An 18,828-nucleotide genomic window follows, 5' to 3' on the forward strand; every position below is an offset into this window, starting at 1 on the left:
AAAAAACATTTTCTATTAGGTGATATATTAAACAACAATTAACAAATTCAAAGTTTTATTTTTTGGTTTTAAAAAAATAAGTTTTTTAAATATGCTTTTTTGTAATTTTGAGATTAATTTGTTTTTTGAAATTATAAAGTTGAAATTTATCTAAAAATGCAGTCTTTCTTCTAAGGTTAAATATTTGAAAAATGGGACAAGTAACTGATACTCTTTATAATTATACGTAATTTTAATTTCACTTTCTATTAATCGTATTATAAAAACATGGAAGACCGTTAAAGATTTATTCCAGTTTAATTTTATTAAAGTAAAAGTCAGATGAAATTTTAGTTTTTACTGATTATAAATTTGTAATAAGTAATAGATATATACACATAAGCAACAAACGAAAACAAAAAGATTAATAAACTTGTTCCTTTTATATTACTGTTGCATTTATATTTTATAGTGCTTCAGTTAAAAATTGTGAAATGTTATGTATTTAAGAATAAAGATTCAAACATGTATTAGTGATAGTGCATTCTATAAACTTATTTTAATTTTAATATATATATTTAATATATATATTTAATATATATATTTAATATATATATTTTATATAAACTTTTTTTGATTTATTTCTATTTTTAAGCTCATACATCACTATTTAATAAATAAAAATATTTTCACAGTAAGTAGTTTATAGGCACTAAATGAAAAAACCCAATTTTCCCCGAGTTTTTTCAAATAAAACCCAATTTTCCCAGTGTTTTTTCAATAAAACCCTGTGAAAAAACTAAATTTTTAATTATTTTATTACATAAATTAGTTTTAAAGTTGCAGAAAAAAATAACTTTAAATTTATATGCTTTTCTTTTATCAAAGACACCAATTTTAATAAAACTGGTAACAATATCAATTTTAAAATCTAAATATTCAACATTAAAGCAATTCTCATTAATTTTCTTCAAGACCAAATCTCCAGGATAAATACTATAAATAAAATTATAATTATCACAATTAAACAAAATCAAATCATCAATATATCTAAAAGCCTTAAATTCATTATGCTCAAGAAATTTAGATTAAAAAAATGCAAAAAAATATTGACAAAAGACCCAGAAAAGGAATTACCTTGTGGAATTCGAATAATTTGTTTATAAAAATCTAAACCCTTAAAAAGAACATTCTCAAAAAGATTAAACTTACATAAATCCAACCAATTAGACTTATCAATTTTCTCATTAAATAAATACCTATCATAAATGCCATCACAAATCTCAATAATCCTTCCATGTGGTATACTTGTATACAAATTTTCGAAATCAAAAGTATTAATGCTGGAAAAATATCATTATTATTAATAAAATCCAAAACTTCAACATCAAATTTAAATAAATTTAAAAATATAAAAAAATTTAAAATGGTTAAAAAGTGTAGAAGTAAAAAATGCAAAACTTGTCCTTTGGCTGATAGTTCTCAGATTGACAGCCATTCTAAGGTATTTTTTTGTAAAAGTTTTAATATTATTTATTTAATTCAGTGCAATTGTTGTAATTTGTGTTATGTTGGTCAGAAGGTCTTGAATTTCATAAACGGATTAATTCCCACAGGTCTGCTATAAATATTTTTAATAATAGTAATTGTTCCACTGATTATGAAATTTTACATTATCAATTTCATGATTTTGTAAATGTTACTCTTTTTATTTTAGATTTTATGGAAAATTTAGATAATAGACTTGATTTAGAAAACATTTACATTGGTAGAAAACATTACTACATTACATTTTAGTTCATTTCCTAGTGGTACTTATATAGGTTATGATTTATCTAGGAAAATTAAAAATCTTAAGGATAAATTTATTGTTACTGTTGTGGATAAAGCTTCAAATAATTTTTGTATTATGTGTAAATATTTTTTTAAAAAATTGATTTTTGGAGAATATAATACAAGTAATACTTATTTAAAATTAAAAGAAGATAAAAAAGTTATTGAAAAACGAATTATTGCATTTAGTAAAAAATTAAAATTTAGGTTAAAGAGATTACATTTCCATATTTATTTCCAATTGTAAATTTAATAAAAATCCGATTAAATTTAGATTTATAGCGTGTGGTACTAATAGTTATAATTCTGATATTAGTAAAAGGTTTTTTAGTTTTCCAAAAATTATTTTGCTTAAAATTAAAAAAGAGAAAAATATTGTTATAAAAAGTAATGTTGAAGTTTTGGATTTTATTAATAATAATAATATTTCCAGCCTTAATACTTTTGATTTCGAAAATTTGTATACAAGTATACTACATGGAAGGATTATTGAGATTTGTGACGGCATTTATGATAGGTATTTATTTAATGAGAAAATTACATTTTAATGGTTTAGATTTTTATAAACAAATTATTGGAATTCCACAAGGTAATTCCTTTTCTGGGGCTTTTGCCAATATTTTTTTACATTTTTTTAATCTAAATTTCTTGAGCATAATGAATTTAAAGTTTTTAGATATATTGATGATTTGATTTTGTTTAATTGTGATAATTATAATTTTATTTATAGTATTTATCCTGGAGATTTGGTCTTGAAGAAAACTAATGAGAATTGCTTTAATGTTGAATATTTAGATTTTAAAATTGATATTGTTAACAGTTTTATTAAAAATGGTGTCTTTGATAAAAGAAAAGTTTTTAAATTTAAAGTTATTTTTTCTGCAACTTTAAAACTAATTTGTGTAATAAAGTATTTAAAAATTTAGTTTTTTCACAATTGGTTACGATCAAAAATATTTGCAATAATGTTGAATGTTTTCGGGAAGCTGTGAATAATTTTTTAAATAATTTGAGTAATAATGATTTTCCTTTTAATTTTTGTAATGTTTATTTTTTAATTAAGAAAATGATTGAAGAATTCTAGGTTTTCATGTTTTTTTCGTTCAACAGGGCGCAATTCAAGTCTTAACTGAGCAGCCCCAGTTAAGCATTCTATTAATTTGTTACGTATTTCTTTCTCTTGACTTCTTTCATTTTATTCTCCATCTGCCCATTGTAGTAGAGGGCATTGTTTTCTTTAGTTTTTAGTGTTTCCTTTTCATTCAGCTTGCTTGTGAAATCGATGTTTGACCTGGTTAAGTGAGTTTTTATTTTTCTGATGATTTTGTTCCAGTTTCTTTTCAAAATTTGTTATTTGTATTTCATGTTTTTTCCTGGACTTCTATACAAAACCATCGGGGCACTGAGGGAGTTCATTTAGGTATTTGCTTCTCCCTCAATTAGAAATAATTTTGTTTTATGGCGACCGGGGCCGGTACCCCCTGAAGACGTCGGCTTTGGTGGTCATATTTTTATTTTTATATCCTTCGTTTCCTTTATTGCTACTTTTTTTGAAATTTCTGCTGCCTTTTAACGCGTTTTTTTCAAACAAGTTTTATCTTTTTAGAATTAAAAATATTTGTGTTTTCTTTTAGTAATGTAAAAATAAAATTACAATTATTAAAAATTTTATATATATATTATTTTTACATAAGAAAACTATTACACAATAATACTTAAAAATAAAATAAAAACAAATATAAAATTTTTGTATCGAAATAAATTTCATTCTATGACTTTATAATTGAAATAGTTATTTGATTTCAAATAAAATTTTAAGTAACAATACACAAATTTTATTTCGATTTGTTTTATCAATTTGCCTTTAAATGTCGAAAAGAATATGTAAAATATTTAGTACATAAAATTTTAGTCGGCAAAGTAGATTATTAGATTTGTTCAAGATAATTGTTGGTTTAATAAATAACAGTTGGTTTAATAATTTTTAAATTGTACAGTTGAGCGTTCATTTTTTCACAGTTAAAATATATTAAAAATCCCTTAAGAACAACAATGCAACACGGAAGACTAGATATGTACTAGTTGTGTATAGAAGTTGATTTATTGCGACATATTAACTTCCAAGATATTACCAAAGACTTTGCGACAAAAAATAGTAGGAAAATTTAGATATACATAGTGTAAACCAAAATAAATACTTTACCTGATACTTTTACATTTTTTTACGAAATATTTTTTCTAACGTTAGATAATGCCATGCATAATCTCTATAATGTTTCATTAGATTTTTTCCATATAAGTATTAGTATTAATTTATGACTTCAAAACATAGTTCCCCACTTTATTTTATACAAAGAATTTCGGAATATATATCATCAGTTAGCTATTATAGAACACACTGTGTGAATCTAAATAGTTTTAAGTGCCAGTGTGTTTATTTTTTAAAAATTTTCTTAATTTCATTTTGAATGGAAAATGTTTTCACAAAACTTGTAATTAGCAATTATGAATAATTTTTTTACATTATTTTAATTTTTTTGTTTTAATTTAAATAAATATTTTCTTTTATAAAATCTTGTTTTTATATTTTGAATTAACTTGCAATTTAATAGTGAACATATATTTAATTGCAAGCACCAAATTATTAGGGGCACCAAATTATTTTTAGTGCTTAGGGCCTCAAGAGGTCTTAATCGGGCCCTGAAAATAAGCAAAGTTGAATTCTCAATGAAGTATAAAATTTAAAATAGTACCTATAATTAAAATAAAATGTAAAAAGAAGAAAAAAAACATTTTGGAAGTTATACTAAGATGGGATTTTCAGTCAAGTAAAAAAACATAATAATTTATCCATCATGTCCAAATTGAACAATTAATTATGAATTTAAGAAATTATGAAGCTAAAAGAGATTTATGAAAGTGAAAAATCAGTCTCAATTATAAGTGAATTAAAGTTAAAGCAATAAGTTCCAATTAACTGAATGAATCAATTCAATTTGATGCATTTTGCAGTAATTGTTAATATTTAATATGTTTTACAAAAATTGAAAAAATACTAATTACGATAAACTAACACATTAATGAAAAAAGTAACATTCAGCAAAAGTAAACATTTATTATTAATTCAATTTATCCTTCAGCTTACCTCTAATAGTAAAGGATGAATCGCATAGCATCCAACCTTTATATTATATCCAAATTCAACAAAGAAGACATCAATGTGGCCAGTGAGATTTTTTTATCATTAGCAGTACTTGGATTAGAGACCTGAAAGTCAAAAAATATTTAATTAAAAATGAGACATGAAATAAAACAAAGAGAACATGACTGACACAAATGCCAAAAAACCAATTTCTTAAATGTTACAAAACACCAAATACACATGCATGATTCAAATTGATTACAGAAGCAAAACCTATAGATCAAATTTTTAAAAATATCTAAAATATTATAAAAATGTGCATTTTTAAAAAGAATCAATAAAAATAATAAATTAAATATATAAGAAAATACATTTTTTATCACTTATTTTTATGCAAATGTTCAATAGAAATGAGGTTATGAAAAACACTAGCTTAATTCTTTCGCTCAAACAATGAATGTTTCAATACAGAATTCATTGAAAATCTCAATTTTCAAAATTTACTCAATTTCAAAATTTACCACAAACAAATTCACTCCCATTCAATTTTCAAAATAAATAAAAAAAATTACAATCCTGTTAGGATTTTTCAATGACTTTGAAGGACCTACTCAGTAACAGTATGCTAAAATACATGTCAACAAGATTTTATAACATTGAAGCATATATTAATTGTATCAATTCTACATTGTTTAAATGTTTTAGCAATTTTTTAATATCTGTTGTTCACATGCAATGTGGTTTAATTAAGTTTGAAGATTAGCAAAAAATCTCTAATTGACATCAGCAAACACACAAACTTTTAAAGACTGGAACCAGTAGGACTTTTCATTAAAAATTTATGAAGCATATTAGAATTTGAAAACTAATATTTAGCATGTCTGTTTTAATTTTAAAAACACAATACCTTAGAATATCAGTAAAGTATTTTGGACATAATAAAATTCCTTGTAGTTTTGACAGATAACAAACTTAAGATTTACAAAACTATAGTTTCCTTAAAATAGATCATAAATTTCAAAACGTGATTGCTTAAATTTTTACAGTATAATAATTCACTATGCCTGGTTTTTTAAAGCATGCATACATAAATTGTGATATGTTGCCTGTAAATAAAATGACATGAAACATAAAGCAAGTCTTACAGATCACGTAAATTATGTACAACATATGATTTGCAAATTGAAATGCAACGTATGTTCCGTAAATTGAAGCATTCAGGGTGCATTCGGAAAGTAATGCGAATTTTTTTGGAAAAATAGATTTATTGATCCTATGGGTACAAATGGTTAAAATTCTTCAAAATAGTTCCCTTGTGCATCAATACACTCGCGGAGACGATTCTGCCACGTCTGGAAGGCACCCTGAAACTCATTGACAGGAATGCCTCTCAGGAACCTTGTAACATGAGCTTGGATGTTCTCCACCGACTCCCAGTGCTTTCCCTTCAGTCGGGGGAGCAACAAAAAAAAGTCACACTGCGCCTAGTCAGGGCTATAGGGAGGCTGAGGCACCAGCTCAATTCCAGCAATTCTTCACTGTACAAAACTCGAACTTCTTTTTGCTCCTCCGTCAACACCTTTGGCACAAGCTTCTCACAGACCTTTCGCATTTGCAATCACATGTACCACACATTTTGACTAGTTCAGGGTGTTAGCGATTGCCTGAATGCTTAACCGATTATCTGACTTCAAAACTTCACGCACATGCTGGACGTTTTCATTAGATCGAGCTGTTATTGGGCGTCCAGGACAAGGCTCGTCGGCGACCTTCTCCCGAACCTCCTTCCACACTGAGATCTTGAAATGTATTCCTCCTTAAAGTTGTCTTGAAGCATGTAATGAGTTTTCGTCGCATTCTTCCCAAGTCGCACACAAAACTTTACCGCGTACCACTGTTCCAGGGAACACGCCGTGACACGATCGAAAAAAAGACTTTGCGTGAAGACACGTCCTACCTCTCCTACTGCTCGGAGTGACCCGAGACCAGGCTTGTTTGGAAGGACAAATCCCCCACCACAATATTGGTTCTGTTTTTTCGTTGATTAAATGTTAAACATTAACAGATATTTGTCTTTTAAAACATTTAATTCTATAATAAGATAATTATTCTACAATTGTAATTATCTAAAACTAATTGCTAATTGATATAAAGCTTTACTGTGTTCCATTGATATGTTGAGTGCTCGTTTTGGCTGGATGCTCAGGACAGTTGCTCTTTCACATCCTAGCCACTATACACCATCAAGAGCAGAGTTTAGACTTTAAACCCGTATGACATTTATTCTCCCTGATATTTAATAGACCCCTTAATAAATCCTTAAAAATATAAGCCAAAAATTTACATAAATAATGACAATTTTTTTTCTTGCTCTAAAATTTAACAAACGTACTTAAAATAATTAAAAAGAAAGCAAAAATAATGAAGAAATATTATTATTTCATATAAGCATCTAAAGACATTTAATCTCTCTGATATTTAATAGCTTACAGTATATCAAAAGCTTACAGCTTACTTTGTTAATAAATTTTTATGTTTATGTGTACAATGAGCTTACAGCTTACTTTGCTAAAGCAGAAGGTGTGGTGTTGCCAACAGCTTTTTATTTCTTTTTCTCAGGGATCTATTTTCCAGCCCTTTCGAATGCTTTGCAAAAGCAAGGCCCTATAACGGGCAGAAGTAAGCACTAATAATCAAAACAAACAGTTAATGCTAAATTCGTAGTTTCGTCGACCGTTGTAAAAATGTTCTCTCTTGAAGAACTGATTTTTTCCTAAAATTGAAATTTTCTGGTGAATGTGATTATTTAATATCCATTATCTATCAAAATGTCTCGAATAGCTGGTGCAACTACTATGCGAATGGTTGAGAGAACTCGTCGGATGCCTACAAAACAAGCTCTGATTTTAACCTCTTCGGCTGTCAATCGCATGTAGCAACGTATAAAAAGGAACTTATGTTCCATAAATCAAAGCACATATGAATAGCAAATGATAAAGTTTGAAAAATGGCACAAAGTAACAAGTCATAAATAGCAATGAGTGATTAATAAATCACCAAAATGCAAACTCTGTCACATGATTCTTTGATCACTTTAATGCAAAACACAACACAGTTATTTAGTAATGATTGTTATGTAAAAAATAATGCATAATCTAGTAATCATTAAATACAAAAGGAGAATCATAAATTACTTCAATGAAAATTGCAAACAGTAATTTTGAAATCCCTTTAATGCTATTTTCGATAGGCAAATTTTAAATCCTTCTAGCACAAATCTCAGTGTGTGAATTGTAAATCACTTGAATTAGAATCGTGATGCATGATTCGGAAAAAAACGTAATAGCATGTAATACTTAACTTAGCAGGATTCAGGAAGCATCTCAATGCAGACTCTGATGAGTTATTTACAAATCACCATAATGAGACACATAATTTGTAAATTACTTTCACGTGAACCTGTATGCTTGATTATTTATTCACAGAATATTTTCCTATGAGGGATAAAAATATAATGTATAAAACTGAACATAAAACGATAAAAAAGTGAAATGAAGTTAACACAGTGATTATATTTAAACTTCGGGAAAAAAAATATTGCATATTAACTGTTTCTTCAGTGGCGACCTGCACTACCCTCCCTTTGATCCCAATAAATGTACCCTCTTTGTTCTTTTTAGAAAAATAAGACACCCTTCTTTAGAAACTATGTCTTTTCATTTAGATTCTATTTTGAAAAAAGAATTAATTCATTGTCTAAATTATAATTACATTGGTAAAATTATGTGTTTATAGGTTAAATTCAGATTACTTTTACAAACAATTACTTTGTTTGGATTATTCTCAACTGGTCAAATTTCTATAATATAAGTATCTTTTTGGGGCAGGTAGGAGGGGGATATTATTTTTTTAAGTAATTTAAATATTTTTATTTTTTAAAAATGCATTTTTTAAAGTTTATTTTCTTATAATTTTTAGTTAAAATTATTGATAAAAGCTTTCTACTTGTTTATCAATTAATCATTTTTTGTTAGTTTTCTTTTATTGAAAAAAAAAACATGCACAGAGATTGCCATTAAGCATACCTTTAATTATTTTTATACTATACAAATTTTCTCATATTTTGATAATGAAAAAGAATTACTTTTTGAAATATACTCATTAAATAAGATATGTTATTAATGAACAAAGAATTCTTGTTTTAATTCTTTTTTATTAAGTATACTCCAAATCTTTGTTTTGCTGCTCCAAAATTGCTTTTTTCTTGTTCCAAAACCATGTTTTGCCACTTGCACCACTTCCAAAAAATCTCATTTTTAAAATGGAATCCCCCCCCCCTAATTTCATCCTGTTCCAAATATCTGAACTCCTAACAAAATCACCACTCAGGCATATTTTATTAGAATATAAAATTATTTTATCATGTTCTTTAAAAATTATGGTGTTTTTTCAAAAAAAATGAAAGAAAAAACATCATTTCTTGAGGGAATTATCTATTAAACTCTTCTGTGATTTAAAAAAAATTTTTCACTCTGAAATGAGAACAGAAAAATCAGGAGTATTTCTTTCCTTTCAGATAAGCAAGAAAAGTTTCTTTAGAATATAATTCTATAGAAAAAAAATAATTTGCTTTTGCATTTTTTTCAGCTATTTTATTGTTTCAACTCTTTCTTTACTCTGTTTTTTAAATTTAAAATCTATAAATATGAAGATGCAGGGTATAGCAGTTTTGGTTATACCTATAATTTTAATTACTGTTATTATAAAGCTTTTTTTCATTTATTGTTCCTTTTTTTGCAAATTTAGGGTTTTTTAGTGTGTAGTAATAAGCTTATTTTAAATATAAACTTTTAAAATGCATTCATTTTAAATATGTTTCTTCAATAAAACTATTTTCTAATGTCTGAAAAATCAGCAATAATATAAATTCTAAATCTACGTGGAAATTCATGAAAAATGGGGAAAACATGGGGGGAAGTTAAGACACATTATAAAAATTGCATTGCTACCTATAACCAGAAATAAGAAATAACATCCTATGCCTTTGATTTACCTCCACTTCACAAACTGGCTGTTAATGTGCATTCAAAATAGGACTTTTGTTCACCTAAATTATCTTAATTTTAGATTAATTTTTTGCCTTTTTTTAGTTATTATTATTAAAAAATAGATCCAAATAGGTCCTGAAATGATATTTTGTCATAATTTAATGATTTGGTGACTATCTTGTCAAGCTCACCAAATATGTTTTGGTCACCAAACCATTAAATGCTTGCAAGATAAATCATCAATAAGTTAATGATTCGGTAACTATCTGGCCGAGGTTGCCTAGTTGGTTTTGATCATTAAATTATGATAAAACAGCTATTTTTGGTGTATTTTTATAGAAAATGAAAAAATTATATAAAATTAAGATAATTTAGATGAATAAAAGAGTATTTTATGTGCACAAAAACAATCAATTTTTATTGGGGAGGTGACATACCCTACAGCATACCCTATCATAAATGGACCCCTCAATATAGGGTGACATTTCTGGTCATGAGTTGCTGGAAAATTCTTATGATGTGCCCAAACTTCCTTCCACGTTTTGTCCATCTTTTATAAATCACTCTATACATTAGTTCAAGTGTGAAATTAAATTTACAAATCTGTTGATCAAATTTTGTATTTTTTAGTACTCAACTAAGAATTTCTTTTGTGAAAATAAAATGAGAATAATTAAATCAAGTAAGAGCTTGTTTCGTGTTATTAAAATGCATTTATTGAATTGAAAAACAAATATTATAATAATTGTAAAATTAAAAATACAAATAATGAACTTGTTCTATGTGATGAAATTTTAATTTACAGGTTTGATGGACAGTTGTTACATTTGTTAGTGTGCCACAATGAAAAATTTGGTACTCAAATTCAAAAACATGTTAAGGAACTTGTTGCTCATGAAATGAGTCCCACATTATATCCGATTCTTTTTGATCAAATAAAAGCTATTGTCGAAAAGTTTTTTGATTTGCAGGGTCAAGTAAGTTGTTTACTTTTATTTCTCTATATAATTAATAAATAAAATCAGTCTTTAAAAGTCAATTATATCTGATAATGTCAGATTCATTGTAGAAAATTTTGAAACTTGATAACCTTAGTTAAGTAAATGCTGAGGACTTATAAAAAGTGTATATATTTAAGAAGCCTCAAAAAAGTAACATAAAGCTAAAATCGTTAATTGTGGGGTGTTTTCAGGAAGTACATATACTTCACCGTTAACACCGAAAGAGAAGTCTCTGTGAGTCCATGGACAATGCGAACTATAACCTTGAAGGTTTAACTTTTTCCTTGAGGTTATTCATTATTTTTATGTTAAGCTTTGTTTCAGCAGCACGTTTTTATAATATCTGCATCAGTTTAGAATACCGCCAGGTGTAAAGTGTATTCCATAATAAGTTTTCGTCATTCAAAAGGTTACGTATGGTAATAAGTTTATAGTTAATATATAGGTAATAGTTCATGTAAGCAAAAGGCGTACTATTCAAAACAAGCGCAGGGGCTTGATGACATTGTTGTATGACAACACTCGTTCTCACACTGTGCAAGAGTTTCAAATGGAAAATTTCAGGTCATCCATCATACATCCTGTGTCTTGTATCCAGCTTTCCAGCCCAGCAATTATTTCTTTACTGGAAAAACATATTTTGCAGGGCAAAATTTTCACAGCGATAATGAAATTATAACTTAAGTTGAATTCATGGTTCCAACAACATGCAGCAAAAGTTATTGGTTCCAACAGCAGGCAGCAAAGTTCTATGATTGTGGAATACAGAAAATTGTACCCAGACTTAACAAATGCTTTGAGAATGGTGGCAACTATGTCGTAAAATAAGGCATGTACTAATAAGTTATTTGTAATGTACTTATAATCAATTAAACTTTTATCAAGTGAGAAAGCATAATTGTATCTTTACTTTTAATAAAGGCCTCGTAAACAATCAAAGTACAGCTCATCCATTTCATAATAAATTTCCCTGCAGCTACTGAAGCACAAAGTAGTATTCTAGTAAGAGCAAAAGTGCTTAACATCGGAGAGTGATGCTCATTAAATGCTAGTTACCCAGTAAATAACCCTTACAAAGGAGGACAAACTTATTAAAAATGAACAAATATTTAAAAAAAAAAAAAACTTTTCTGCTTATGCTATGAAAATTTCCTCCTGTTATTTAAAATTTTACGTCTAAAACTGCTTATAAATTGGGTTTTTTAATAAATTATAAAACTTTTTTTTTATGTTTAGTGCAAATATTAAATGATTTCCCCAATATACATAAAGATTCATTCTTGTCAAAAGATTTGTTTGATATTGGCAGCAATATTCTTTTCTTATATTATATATTTATTTTAAGTTGGAAAATAATTTCCCTTTATTATATTTTAATAATTTTATTATAATTAAGATGTATTTTGCTAAGTTAAAATTCTTTAGATTTATTTAGTATGCACGACTTTTTAAAGAAAACTATTGTGTTAGTAACCAAGCTTATATTTTAGTATTTACTTTTAGTTAATAATAGTTTTTTATATTATTATATTCACTGTGTTTTACCTATATTTTTTGTAGGTAATTGTCACAGAACCTAATACTCAATTTATTGAACATATCTTCATCTTAAAAAGTGTGTTAGAAAATAAAGTTGATCATACTGCAGAACATTTGGGAGTTAGTAACATAGGAGGCATGATGTTAGCTATTGTAAGGTAACTGCTTTTTTTTAATTTTTGCAGGGATTACTAATCAAATCAATATATTTTTGAAAAATGGAATTTTCACTTTTAGAGCAAGTTTCATGGTGCTTCTTATTAATTGCCTTAACCCTTTGATCCAGAATTTTTATGAAACATATTTTTTGCACTTTTTTTCTTTATTTTGTATTAATTTGTAATTATTATATATTCTGTAATTATTATATTTAGCATTTTAATAATTGATGATTAGAAAATACAACATAGAACATCTTCATCTTTTTCTGCGTTAAAGGTAAAATCTTCAAAACAAAAATTTTCGCATTTGCACTTTTTTGCAGTTATTTAGATCTAATCGAAACAGTTAATCATTATTGAAATTTCTTTAATATTCAAAGGCAAATATTGATAAATTTTTAAATATAAATGAAAAAAAATTTTTTTTTCCCGACTACTTATTTTTTGGATTTTATATTTTATTACAAATATAATTCTGATAATCTGACAGATTGTTTTTACAGATTTTTTCGTAAAACTATTATACTGTTTTTTTTTTTTTAAATTACAAAATACAAAAATATTTTTTTGCTTGCAATTAGACTTGCATCAGGAGAAAGAAATATAAAAGGGACACCAGTGTCCCATCTGCATCTAAGAATTACGAATCTTTGTTGCACTTAAATACGCAAATTGCTTCTATATTATTTAATTTTCATAAAACAAAGTTTGAAATATGAATTATAGATGTTTTGTTAGAATTTTAAATTCAAATAAATCAGTGGATTGACTTATACACCCGTAATGAAGTCAGACATTTGTTGATCAGGAAATATCAGTGCCTTATAAGCAAAGATAGATATGAATAACTCTATCCATTTACCACTTTCAAAAACTATTTTTTAATATATAGAATTAAATGTATGTTTTTTTTCATCATATTTCGTTATATCTTAAGGTTTTTTTAGAACACTAAATTATATTTAAAAAAATTTAGATAATTTAGTTTTCATAAGTTGTACAAGGGTATTTCAAAATATTCGAGATTATTTCACAAGGAAAACTTTTTAAACATACCATAAAGTTACAAATTTAAAAATTCGAGAACATCTTCTGTGTCGAATTCAATAATGATATGCATCTTTATTTGTTAGCAAATATGTCATTTCCAGAAATAACAATGTGAATTAAACTTTAAAAGAATTTTGTAGGTCTAATTTTTTGTTTTTATTTATTTTAAAAAATTTTATATTTTATATACCAGAAATGTGCTATTTTGTAATCAAAAATAAGGGGTCGATTTATACATCGAGATGTGCGTTATATCTTCGTAATTTTCTTAATTACTTTTCTCATGTCTTAATTTATTTTAGGTACGTCCGCCACTTGGATACCACTGTACATGCTATTCAAATTAAGACAAAGCTTTGCCAGCTGGTTGAAGCCATGATGGTTAGGCTAGATGATTTGGTCAAGAAATGAAGTTTAGCAATAAACTCGTGGAATACCTTACTGATTGGGTGATGGGCAACAGTCATCAACTGGCTCCCCCTAATTCTGGAGATGTCACAACTTTAACGAGGGATCTTGACCAAGCGTGCATTAAGCCACTTCACCACTACAGCCAGAGGAGAGTGATTTGATGGAAGCTAAATCTATTCTTGAAGTAAGTCGTATTCACTTTTTACCTATTTATCTTTCAGAGTAACCACAGAATAGGGAATTTTAGTAAAATACCAAAAATTCTCAGTAAATGAATTAATTTAAATGTGAGGTACCTAAAAGCCCAGTTTCCTTTTCTTGGTACCTTTTTTATTAATGTATTGGCCAGCCTGGTAGTTGAACTGTCAGGGTGGTTGAAAAAACTGCACCTGACTGCAAAGCCAATTGTTGTGGGTTTGAGTGAATGCTCAGGGCATGGATGTTTCTCTCTGTGTGTGTTGTCTGAATATGACCCAACCTATGAATCTGTGGCAGTGTGATGTGGAGTGGGTAATGTTGCTCTCCTCTGTAACTTAGGTTCATAGATGGCCGTCTGGTAACGTTAAGCAAGCAACAGTTTCGGCGTTAGCCGTGTCTAAAAACAAGAGTTTGGTTCCTGCTGTTAGAAAAAAATTTATGAAATGCAGTTAAATCCAAAGTAACCTTTGTTTTTTAAATGAATTGTGCTTTTAGAACTAATTTCAAAATTTGTTCATGATTACTTAAATTGATTGACAGTGATTATTTCCCTAGTTCTGCTAAAATGTTGAAATAACTATATAAATTTTTCTTTTGCAAAGTGTGTACACACTTTAATAATGTATTGTAAAAATTTTAAGTTATTTTTATATACTTTTACCTTATCTATTTACAATACTTTTCATAGTCATTTTGTTTACCTGAACCTTGTTGCTTCTTGTACGTTTTTTTTTTTTAACAATTTCTCTCTACTCAATTTTATATTTTTAAAGTAGTAAATATGGGTGTAATAAAAAAATTCTGAAAAATCTCCATATTTAATATCTATTTTCTTTCAAATATTTCTCCTTATTTATGAATTTACTAAATGAGTGTGGTGATTCAACAGAAGATAAAGAAGTTAAACATAGAGTTAATGTATCCAGACTTAATGAGCTCTGAACATGCACTATTCAAGCTATGTCAAATCTTATAAGTGCTAATGTTGATAGTGGACTCGTGCATTCTATTAGTATGTTTGTCTTTCTTAGCTCTTAAAATTTAGCCCATATTTGTATGATTTAGTATATTTTGTAAAGTTTATTCAAAAAATGTTGCTTCAAATTAATATAAGAAAGTAAAAATGGAAGAATCATAATTAATCGGAGAAAGTAAAGCTCTCTTGCAACGACCAGATTGCTCAATTCGGGTAAAGCTAATGTGGTCAATATTGTGCACTGACCGCCTTTACTTCCCAGATAATCTGATATTCGTAGATCTGAAGTGGAGTGGGCTTCAAGCCGTTACATAAGATAGAGACTGGTTCTTCACTTTGTGCAATTGTGTATCAATCAAAGTATTGAATATAATATTTCATGTTGTGTTCATATGTATGTGTTTGTTAATCTTCAATTTATTTATTTATTTTAATGGTCAAAATGCCTGTTTTTAAAGTCAAGCCATTTTTTTAACTCAAAGTAATTCCCGTGTTCGTATTTGCCCACTCTCGTGTGTGAGGGGCAAATCTTGAATTAAAATTTCAATCACTTTCTAACTGGCTAGAGCATTCAAATCTTTCATGGAGCCTCGCGGTATAGCATCTTTTTAAGCTCATGGTTGAATTTTGATTTAAATATACTCTTTGTGCTCTCATTTAAAAACTTGCTCTATTTTTGTACATACACCAGGTCAACTTCTTTTTCATCAAAATAGGGGAAAGTAAAGAAAAAAAGATAGTAGGTAGTTTATTTGCCACAGCCTGTTCTTTCTTTCACTTCCAGAAGCTGACATCTCAGTTATCCTTTCTTAAGGTGGTATCCTGTTAAAAATTGAACAATAAATTCTTTAAAACTGCAAATTAAAATACAAATTAGAGTTATAAATTATTAAAGTGTACTCTGTATTTTAGAATGGTTTAGATTTTTTTTACAGATCTTTTAGTTTATCAAATTAGGAAATAAATGAAATCTGTTTAACACAAAAATTTGACTCATAAGTTAAACTGAAGTGAAATAAAATATGTTGATGTAAAACATCAATCATGTACAACATTGTATGGCATAAGTAATTGTCTTAATTTTTCAAACAGGTGTAACCAAATAAAAGTCTATTGCTTCGAAACTTACTAGATACCTTCCCAAATCAGTAACTTGGAAAGGAGTTCAGATTCCTTTTTACCTCTTTATTATTGCTACTTAATGTCTCCTTAACTGTGTGTAATCCCTAACTTTGAATTATATATTTAGTTGAATTTTGAGGAATTTCAAGCATATCATATAATGTTCTCCGCTATGTAACCTGTTGAATTTTGAATATTTCCAATTCTATTCTTTTTTTTAAATGATGCCATCTTGTTCTAAGAAAATCTTTACACAAATGCTTTGCAAAACATTATACTTTGTATGGCAATAAATTTTCATGGTGGACCAGAGGGATAGTTTTAGACAAGTTATTAATCCCAATGTTGATCTAAAAATTAAGTAATTCTTTATGATAATGAACCTAATGCTCATTAATGTTTTATCAAAAATAATTGTTTTACTTTCAATTTTATTAAATTGATTTATATTTTTAGGCTTAGGGTACCATAAGGATCTTCAAAGAATGGATCTTCATGGAAGTTCTGACCAAAATTTTACAGCAAGGAACTGAATTTGACATGCTTGCAGAAACTGTGTTAGCAGATAGATATGAACAGTTAGTTTAGCCTGTTACAATGATTGGTGATAAGGGAGAAATGCCTATTGCAATGGCTTTAGCTAGTGTTGTCATGAATCCTCAAATGGTGAGCAACTCAAATTTGCTTCATTGCTAAACTTATAGTTTCAAGCATTTATTTTAGTAATTAATTGACTTCTATTGTTAACTGTCAAACTTTAAAGGATAATTTGAAAACACTAAATTATTTAGTTTTTTTTTATACAGAGTGCATAGTGTTTTTAAAAAGTGCTTAAAAGTTTAAAAGTGCTAAAATTTAAAAGTGCTATTTTAGATTTTCATTTTTTAAAAGCCCTTGGTGCTTTTTTCATTTTGTGTTTTTAAAAAGTGCTTAATTTTCCCTTTTTCAAAATGAGATTTTTCCATTACTGTGTTGATTTTTGCTTCGATTTTTATTATTATTATTATATTTTTTTTTTCTTTTTTGAAATGATGGTTAAAACAAGATAAAATCTTTAATTGTCAAAAACTTTCCAACCCTGCTTAATTATGATACTTAAGTGTTTAAAAATATTTTTGATTGCTTGAACCTGTTACTCTGTTACAGTTTTTCATTATTTTGATTCTGAAAGATAAAAGTAAGTTAGCACTTTTCTTGCATACTAACTTAAGGATATTACCAAACATGTATATTTGTGTAAATAATTGATAATACATTGATCTGATGTTACATATGTTAAAGTTTGTATATTGGCTTTATTATTTTAGTACTGACAAGATTAATAAATTATCACTCCCCATGCTTGAAAAAAAAAAGCTTTAACAAAACATATATATTTTATATAAATAATTAAGAATACATTGAATTATCTGTTAGTATGTAACTTATGAAGTTTATTTAATGGTTTCTTATATTAGTTTTAATAAGATAAGAAATAAGTTACTGCCTTTGCATGAAAATTCAAAGCTATGACAAAACATATATATTTTGTATAAATAATTGACAACTCATTAAATTATCTGCTAATATATTACTTGAGGTTTGTTTAATGATTTTATTATATTAATTCTGATGAGATAAAAATATGTTATCATTTTCCATGAATAAAATTTCAAAGCTATAACAAAACATGTATATTTTGTATAAATGAAAATATGTTAAATTATCTGATAGTATGTAACGTAAGATTTGGTTAATGTTTTCATTATTTTTATTTCAATGAGATAAAAATATGTTATCACTTCCCATGCATAGGAAATCAAATATATAAAAATATTTGTCCATTTTAATGAAATAATCAAAAGTATTTTAAGTCATTTGTTGGTACATAAGTTAGAGTGTATTTCAAACTTATTTTTCTGCATGATGTATCATATTTTTTGACTACTTATTTAAAATTCTATTAACCTGTGATAAAGTTTGTTCAAAAATTTGCTTGCAATATTTTTAAGGTTTTTTTTTTAAAATTAAAACTTTTGTTATTTATATGTTTTAGGATGAATTGGCTAGAGTATTTGTAACTCTGTATGATGCTAAGCATTTTTTAGCCCCTCTGCTGTGGAACATGTTCTACAAAGAAGTAACTCCATTTTATTTACATGAATTTGCAAATTTGCTATATGATGTGTGTATGACTATTTTAGAGTAATAAACATTTTTTTTTCTCCTCAACTGAAATGCTCAGTTAAAAAAAGTTTCTATTTTTAGCGAAATTTGTGTGTGCGAAGCTCTTGTGACGTTAGATGTAAATCCAAAAATTATTCATCCAAATTAACAATTTCTAACAATTTTTTAATGTATATTAGCAGTCACTAATTTAATAAAATTA

The 18,828-nt window shown here is 27.0% G+C and overlaps 1 protein-coding gene, 1 long non-coding RNA gene and 1 pseudogene across 5 annotated transcripts in view; 1 reads left to right on the forward strand and 2 right to left on the reverse strand.

The window, feature by feature from the left end:
* The window catches only part of LOC147816799 (coronin-6-like), a 21,154-nt pseudogene extending 13,670 nt beyond the window's left edge, over positions 1 to 7,484 (reverse strand). Inside the window, exons 1-2 of the transcript XR_015430263.1 lie at positions 7,115 to 7,484; positions 4,958 to 5,079 (exon numbers count right to left, since the gene is read on the reverse strand). The product of XR_015430263.1 is annotated as a coronin-6-like (transcript). The remainder of the gene's footprint in view (positions 1 to 4,957; positions 5,080 to 7,114) is intronic.
* Positions 7,485 to 7,619: 135 nt separating this feature from the next.
* LOC122273361 (neurofibromin-like) lies at positions 7,620 to 17,036 on the forward strand. Of its 3 annotated transcripts, none has more exons than XM_087151499.1 (5): positions 7,620 to 7,752; positions 10,808 to 10,979; positions 12,564 to 12,700; positions 14,056 to 14,348; positions 16,917 to 17,036. In XM_087151499.1, coding segments are annotated over exons 1-4 (420 nt in total). In that variant the 5' UTR covers positions 7,620 to 7,750; the 3' UTR covers positions 14,165 to 14,348; positions 16,917 to 17,036. The 3 variants fall into 3 exon arrangements, with proteins under 3 accessions (XP_087007625.1, XP_087007618.1, XP_087007621.1); XM_087151492.1 differs by having other exon boundaries at positions 7,640 to 8,168; XM_087151495.1 differs by having other exon boundaries at positions 7,640 to 8,090.
* LOC147816800 (uncharacterized) overlaps positions 15,630 to 18,828 on the reverse strand; it is a 32,701-nt gene continuing 29,502 nt past the window's right edge. The window contains exon 5 of the long non-coding RNA XR_015429152.1: positions 15,630 to 16,160. This is a non-coding gene — a long non-coding RNA (uncharacterized LOC147816800). The remainder of the gene's footprint in view (positions 16,161 to 18,828) is intronic.

This window comes from Parasteatoda tepidariorum, chromosome 1, assembly GCF_982258835.1.
Source record: "Parasteatoda tepidariorum strain Cologne lab strain chromosome 1, Ptep-v5.0, whole genome shotgun sequence".
Taxonomy (NCBI): Eukaryota; Metazoa; Arthropoda; class Arachnida; order Araneae; family Theridiidae; genus Parasteatoda; species Parasteatoda tepidariorum.